Raw genomic sequence first — 8,666 nt, forward strand, 5'->3', positions numbered from 1 at the left:
GGTATCGTTCCTTTTCAGGTCAAGATAACGGGTACGGTTTCGGTTTCGGTTTTGAAAAACGAAACGGTTTTAAACGGTTACGGTTTCGGTTTGGGTTTCGGTTTCATTCCTTGGTTTTTACTCAGACCGATGAAATGATTTCGTGAATTGGGCTACGCATACATGTGATACTTATGCTTTTAATTTATAAGGTAATTTTATGTTTTTATACTCTTGCTACCACATGAATATATGAATTCGTGATAAGAATATATGAATTCGCCTTGGAACATAGAAAGCGAGTAAGATAAATGCCGAACAAAGGAATTTGTCTTCTTTCAACTTAAATAAATGCATTTTGCAAACAAAAGTGCGTACGTTACTTAGTGCCTTGGTAATGGCGAATTCGTAAGGATCTATTGGTTACATTATAAACATTTTCATTTATTTGTTAAACATACAATTACTTCCATTACAACCCGGTCCTGTGGATGCTAGAAGCGCGAATTCATATAAGGTGGTGTTACAGGAAAATGAATAAATAAATTATATGTATATCTGAAAATGAATAAGATGAAATGAAATTATTGTTTGATTTCTGACCAAACCTATGTATGTTACTCAATCGCCTAATGGTTTGCCGAACCGTAAACATATGTTTACACATCCAATTTCGTTAGTAGGTACCTGGTACTCACGCCTTTTTTAAGAAGTTTCACTTCTATAAAGTGTACGGTGTTACACACGCATTTTTATTTTTTTATAAATCAATAACATATTTTTAATATAATTTTTTTTTTATACGACATTTGCAAAATATTGCCTATTGGCACCAGGAATCATTTTTTGCTCTCCTGAAAAGTTATAAAAAAAAACACACAACTGTTTTTGTTGGCGCAGCAACGATATGTATCCACAAAGTACTTTCCTGTTTTTAGGATATGGCTTTCAATTTTGGTATGCCGGGTATCTGATAGAATACTAGCCGAACATATAAAAAGTGCATTTTACACTGATGTTGACGATATGAGGCTTTTGCGTTTTTGGGAGGTACTCACCAGCCTTTAAGTATTGAAAAAAAACTTACCTTAAACAGAATTTTATAGTAGCCAATATCTTCAAAAGATAATTTAAGCGAGCTGGAAATAATTTCTTCTATGTTATCCGGCCCTTGGACAGAAGAGGATAACAATCCAGTAACGACTGAGGAAGTATAATAGTTATAAACCAAAACGGAAAAAACGAATACTGAAAAAAGTAGTATTCTTATTGGTTGCCATCTTGATATTGGATTCATACCCTGCTGAGAAAACGCGGCAATCAAAATTAATAGCATATTCATTAAGCTGGTGTGATCCCTTGGCTATGTTTTTTTTTGAATTTGGTACTTAAATAATTTTATTTTACGCCGAGTATATAATGAATCCAAATCAAACTGTTGCCAAAATTGTTTGTGTAGTAAATGTTTTCTTTTTTTCTGTCGTATTTTTATGCTATCTAAAAGCCAAAATATTAAGGTTATTGTTATGATAGACCATGCCAAAACAATCCAAACATGTCTTTGAAATGGTAACAGAAAGCTTTGAGCGTCGACGTGGATACTTAAGGTCGGTACAAAGCGATATAAAAATGCAGTTTCAAATTTCCAGCCTTGGTGTATAATGTCAAACTCCGCGAAGCGATTAATTCGATTAAATACTCCTGTTGCCCCTATGTCAGCTTCATTCCGAGCCATAATGCCTAGAAATCCAAGCCTAAACGTTGTATTATTCAAATGTCCTGCCCAGCCCCTTGCAACACGAAATTCGATGGTGAAGTTGATGTACTCTTTTAAAATTTGAACGAGCTCGAAATAATATTTTGTAAAAGCGGAAATACCTATATGCTTTGCAGGTTCGGATAGTAGTACACTTACTTCAGCGGTGCTTGTTACATTATCTATGTCAATCTGTGCGGAATAAATAAGAAAACAAAACTATTACAAACAATATTTAATTCGGTTTATTACTATTTATTTATTTGTTTATTCAGTCTACAAGTTATACCTATAGACTATTTCTAATTAAAAACAGTAAATAAATTTAATTTAAATTTAGATAAAGTGACAGTAAAATCTATTTGGTGCGCATAATTGTTACTTTTTTGTAACTCATTTATTTTATTGCGCTTTGTTTTTTTAACAATAAGCAATACTTGAATCTGAAACACTAAATAAAAAAATAATCATAATACTAGAGACTTAAATACTAAATAAGAAAATAATCATGTATGGAGTACACCCAGTTTCGCAACCATATGCTATTCCCAGCTATTCAATGTTATTAGTAGGGCCACCAAAAATATGCTCGAGCATGTCTTTTTATACTTTATCACAAAATACATAAAAAGGAAATGGTAATTGTAAAGATATAAGCGTTTTAGCCATATTTGTTAGAGCATATTTCGGCATGTTTCGTAATGAATGCATTTTTTTAATTTTTTAGAAATAAATGCTAAATTTAGTGCATATTCAAAAAAAAATCACTTTTTTTAATTGTAGGGCCTATGTTAATTAATAGAAACGTACTCTGGATGGTAAATTTTTGACCACTGTGAGGCTTGTGTGGTGTATTTCGCTATTAGCAAAAATAAGCAAGTGGAAATCAGAGTTGCATCCAGATAAAATTGCCACTTTTTCCTCCACTTTTAAGAAATTTCTGAGGACAACATTGCGAGCTCTTATGCGGGGTTATAAAGAATGTTGAATTAAAAATTTTTATTAAGAGAGCTGAAGAAAAATTAAACGCTGTACAAGTTTTAACTGGTAGCAATTAGCTAAAATCAGTTTTTAGCAAAAAACACGGCTTTGATGTATTAAAAAGTATTGTAGGCCAGATTGAATCCGATAATTCAATTCATCCGAGTGAAAAATATATAGTGACTGAAATTTCTGCGTTTAAGTTCGTGCCTTCCCCATGTTTCAGAATATCTTCCGCGATAACAGGCAATCATTTCTTTTTTAAAATGTATCCGAATATTTTGTTATTTATTGCAACAAAAATATTTAAGTTAAATTTGCATTTTTATTTCTATACATATGTAAGTAAATACGCTCTGAATGTGTAATATTTTACTTTTACCAGTGTTTTTGTACATTTCTGAATAAAATCCAATAGATTTTTACATAAGAAAAATTGAGCTATTTATTGAAGTGAAACTTCTTAGGCGGCGGTATCGCAAAAATGGAGAGCGAAATTTTTAAAGCTGAAAACGTTACATGAGTGAGAAGGAAGATGTAGGTAGTATAGGGAAGGGGAAAAAAGAAATAAAGCGACGCATGACGGGTACGAGTACCTACATATGTATACGTTTGAATGCACGTATGTATGTATACATATATATGTATGTATGAACGAACTCATTGCGCATTTCAGCTCTGCCGCTACCAAGCAATATATGTATAAATGATGCAAGCGTGCTTCGCGTAACTACATTCATTCGCAAGAATGATAGAATACAAAATTGCGCCGATTGTAGCAGAATTCGTGAGAGTTAGGCTTTCTGCACATTGGTCGTCCAATCAAAGTTGCTTCTTCGTCACAATCATGATGCAACGATTACATGACGACTACACTTTCGCACACTCGGCCGTGATATTTTAACTCATTTGGCGTCTAAAAATTCACTTGGAGCAGTTATTTTCTGTGTTTCTGGTTGATATTTTCGCGAAATATTTGCAAAAACCTGCAATTTTTAAAATATAGACTGTGCTGCAACAATTCTAGACATAATTTTTCAGTAATATCTCTTCTTTTCTTTTCCTGAAATGTGTTTTGTGCGTGCACACAGAGACTTTTTAAAATTTCGTCATATTTTATAGTTAAAACGCTCACATTTATTGATTTTTAATGCAGTTATCCACTTTTTAATAATTTCCACAGATTTTATGCAAAAAATACGAATTTTTATGCAATTTTAATACAAATATTAACTTTGTCACTAATTTTTCCCCATAAAATGTAAACAAACAATGCGCGCACACCGATTAGCAAATGACAGTGCCGTACTTATCCGTTTCTGCATCTTCTACGATTTGCCGATAACGAAAAGTGTGCAGATCTCCTTTGAAATGCATATGCTCGTCGAGACCATAACGCAGCTATGATTGGACGAAAAGTGTGCAGATAGCCTAATTTTGGCCTGACGTCATCGTAGAGTTGACAACTGAGAGCGGCGAGAATAAGGGCGATTAGTGATGTGCTGAATTGTCGGTACCCAATACTCGGAACCCATCTAACCAGTTAGCGATAACTTTCGGATCGATATCGCACTTCTTGGCGTACAAATATTTCATATCATGCGTCAACAAAACCGATACCGATTCAAAAATTGACGCTAACTGGTTATAGAATCTGCCCCTAGGCCTATAAAAATGATATCGTCCGATTCAGCTGGAACAAAAACGCTTCAAACAAGTAAGAGTTTCTCTGCGNCATTCATTCGCAAGAATGATAGAATACAAAATTGCGCCGATTGTAGCAGAATTCGTGAGAGTTAGGCTTTCTGCACATTGGTCGTCCAATCAAAGTTGCTTCTTCGTCACAATCATGATGCAACGATTACATGACGACTACACTTTCGCACACTCGGCCGTGATATTTTAACTCATTTGGCGTCTAAAAATTCACTTGGAGCAGTTATTTTCTGTGTTTCTGGTTGATATTTTCGCGAAATATTTGCAAAAACCTGCAATTTTTAAAATATAGACTGTGCTGCAACAATTCTAGACATAATTTTTCAGTAATATCTCTTCTTTTCTTTTCCTGAAATGTGTTTTGTGCGTGCACACAGAGACTTTTTAAAATTTCGTCATATTTTATAGTTAAAACGCTCACATTTATTGATTTTTAATGCAGTTATCCACTTTTTAATAATTTCCACAGATTTTATGCAAAAAATACGAATTTTTATGCAATTTTAATACAAATATTAACTTTGTCACTAATTTTTCCCCATAAAATGTAAACAAACAATGCGCGCACACCGATTAGCAAATGACAGTGCCGTACTTATCCGTTTCTGCATCTTCTACGATTTGCCGATAACGAAAAGTGTGCAGATCTCCTTTGAAATGCATATGCTCGTCGAGACCATAACGCAGCTATGATTGGACGAAAAGTGTGCAGATAGCCTAATTTTGGCCTGACGTCATCGTAGAGTTGACAACTGAGAGCGGCGAGAATAAGGGCGATTAGTGATGTGCTGAATTGTCGGTACCCAATACTCGGAACCCATCTAACCAGTTAGCGATAACTTTCGGATCGATATCGCACTTCTTGGCGTACAAATATTTCATATCATGCGTCAACAAAACCGATACCGATTCAAAAATTGACGCTAACTGGTTATAGAATCTGCCCCTAGGCCTATAAAAATGATATCGTCCGATTCAGCTGGAACAAAAACGCTTCAAACAAGTAAGAGTTTCTCTGCGTTATGGCCTCGAACTGACATATATACATCTTTCATTTGAATCAGTATTAAAAGCTCTATTGGCTCCTACATTGGGTTTTGATAGGCGAGTCTCCCCTGAGCCGTTTCTCCATATCTTTGGCCTGTGTGCGCTTTTATTCGAAATTTAAATGTTTCGGTACCGAGTATCGAGAGAATTGGAAACTTAAAAGTATTGACTCGGCACATCACTATTGCTATCATCTCGACTGTGACGTCAGCAAAACAGCTGATTCTGTCAAATTCACTGAGATCCGATTAGCGGTGTTGCGATCGGCGCCACCTTCTGTATTCTCTCCACCGTGATTCATTCGTACATGTGTACATATGTTTGTATGGATATATTTATGATGAAGCAAACGGGCTTCGTTGATGTTTTTTTTTTTTTTACGAGGAGGAAGCATCGAAAGCCTAACCCCGTCAGTGTGAGACTTTAACCCAAACTAAACCTCCTACCGTCATGTACCGTTCCCCTCCCGGTACCACCGTCAAGTATTTCGTCGGGAGGTGGGTTGAGCACGAAGCTTTACGTTCGTTGCAGTCCTGATGCAGTCCGTTGAAAGTTGCATCAACTTGGAGCCGTCCTTTGTCTTCGAAAAAGCAACCACCCTTGTCGGGTCCATGCGTCCCCGCCCGCCATGTTTCGTCCGTNTCTTTTCCTGAAATGTGTTTTGTGCGTGCACACAGAGACTTTTTAAAATTTCGTCATATTTTATAGTTAAAACGCTCACATTTATTGATTTTTAATGCAGTTATCCACTTTTTAATAATTTCCACAGATTTTATGCAAAAAATACGAATTTTTATGCAATTTTAATANCGTCCGTCTATTATGTAACGCCTCTGCTTATCTTCATGCCTCAGCAGCTAGTGCCTCGACCAAATATCGCGCCTGGTGGTAGATATTTCATGTGGGCGTAGTTATGTGTCGTCCATTTCGACGCTGCTCATCTCTTCTCAGATGGGTCAAAATGTGCGTGACTGCATTATTCACCGCTTCCCATTTTCCAACGGATTCTATCATGTGAACTACCATGTTTTTAGGTGTGGGGTGTTCTTCAAATACAGAGCGAATGTGGTTTCTATCCAGATCGAATCTCGGGCAGTGAAACAAAACATGTTCGACGTCTTCGATAACGCCATCACCACACGCTTCGCAATGGTCAAGCTCTTCGTGTTTGAAGCGTTTCAGGTACGATCTAAAGCAGCCGTGGCCGGTGAGCATCTGGGTTAAATGGAAGTTAACTTCGTCGTGCGGGCGGGAGATCCATTTTTCGATGTTTGGTATTAGTCGTTGTGTCCAGCGTCCGTTGGACGATTCGTCCCATTTCTTCTGCCACATCTCTAGCGTGTGTTTACGGGCTAGTGCTTTCCTAGCAGGAAGTGTTAGATTGCTAGGTGTATTCATTGACAGTTCTTTCGCCAGAAGCTGTATTGGGTTTCGTTGATGTACTGATGGGCATATGTATATACTTATGCACAGCAAGCTTTCATGTATGTACATATGTTTGAATGGTTAAATATATATTTGTATGTATGTACATATATTTGTGTATGTACATATGTTTGTGTACATGTATATATGCACATATGTAGTACAAACGAAAAAAATCAAATAAGCTGCTCGTTGATATAAATGCGAACTGTACTGATTGTCAAAAATTATGTGTTGGTTGTACATTTGTTCATGTTTGTCATTGTGCGTGTAATTTTCTAGAGTAGTTTTGTGCTCTCGCTATATCCTTGTATTAACTCGTCCTTCGTTGGTACACTCTGATGAACATATGTGAGGCTGATAGCAAGGCCAACTTATATAAGGTAGTGTTACAGGAGCAGTTGAAATTTTCGCCCGATGTTTCTTAAAGAAAGCCATAAACGTAGCGCCCGTTGGTTCAACTTGGTGTTGTTTTGCTCTAGATTGCACCGTTTGTGGGCCTGTTGAATGAATTTATGTCTTGGTTGATTGAAAGATCAAAAAATTTTGATTTTCTGACAAGTTGTACAACTTATCGCTACATTAATGGCCATGTTGCACAAACTCATTTAATTTGCGTTTATTTTGGACACTAAATAACCGAAAATGGATAACTCAGCCGAAATAGGTACGTGCTTTCGTTGAATTTTATAAGTGTAAGCCGAAACTATGAAATTGTAGAAATGAGATTGCCCGCAAAGTTGCAATGTTTGTGGGCAAAACGGCCAAATTGATTGCGGATTGATTTGAACCAACGCTTTCGGCTTGCATTATGTCAAGTTTATGCACTTAGTTTTTACTCAGATCGATGAAATGATTTCGTGAATTGGACTACGCATACACTTGATACTGATGCTTTTAATGTATAAGGTAATTTTATGTTTTTAAACTCTTGCTACCACATGAATATATGATTTCGTGATAAGAATATATGAATTCGTCTTGGTAGATAGAAAGCGAGTAAGAATAAATGCCGAACAAAGGAACTTGTCTTCTTTCAACTTAAATAAATGCATTTTGCAAAAAAAANGTTTTTACTCAGATCGATGAAATGATTTCGTGAATTGGACTACGCATACACTTGATACTGATGCTTTTAATGTATAAGGTAATTTTATGTTTTTAAACTCTTGCTACCACATGAATATATGATTTCGTGATAAGAATATATGAATTCGTCTTGGTAGATAGAAAGCGAGTAAGAATAAATGCCGAACAAAGGAACTTGTCTTCTTTCAACTTAAATAAATGCATTTTGCAAAAAAAATGCGTACGTTACTTAGTGGCTTGGTAATGGCGAATTCGTAAGGATCTATTGGTTACATTATAAACATTTTCATTTATTTGTTAAACATACAATTACTTCCATTACAACCCGGTCCTATGGATGGTAGAAGCGCGAATTCATATGTATAAGGTGGTGTTACCGGAAAATGAAGATGAAATGAAATTATTGTTTGATTTCTAACCGAACCTATGTATGTAATCAATCGCCTAATGGTTTGCCGATCCGTAAACATATGTTTTTACATAAAATATCGTGAGTAGGTACCTGGTACTCACACCTTTTTTAAGAAGTTTCACTTCTATCATGTGTACGGTGTTACACACGCTTTTTTTTAATGCATATTTTAAGCACGTTTCGTTCGTGCATATTTGATGCACATTTCTTATTTTATCGTGCATATTTTACGCGATTAAAATCATGTTTTTACGGCATATT

General features: G+C 35.8%; 1 protein-coding gene across 1 annotated transcript; it reads right to left on the bottom strand.

The window, feature by feature from the left end:
- Positions 1-1,066: 1,066 nt before the first annotated feature.
- Ir31a (Ionotropic receptor 31a) lies at positions 1,067-6,877 on the bottom strand (the record flags this gene model as incomplete). Its single annotated transcript, XM_017626134.1, is given in 2 exon segments — positions 1,067-1,927; positions 6,503-6,877. Coding segments are annotated over 2 exon segments (1,236 nt in total), but the record flags the coding sequence as incomplete, so codon positions are not given.
- Positions 6,878-8,666: the final 1,789 nt, after the last annotated feature.

This window comes from Rhagoletis zephyria, unplaced genomic scaffold (genome assembly GCF_001687245.7).
Source record: "Rhagoletis zephyria isolate East Lansing unplaced genomic scaffold, Rhagoletis_zephyria_1.1 Rzeph_scaffold_04454, whole genome shotgun sequence".
NCBI lineage: Eukaryota > Metazoa > Arthropoda > Insecta > Diptera > Tephritidae > Rhagoletis > Rhagoletis zephyria.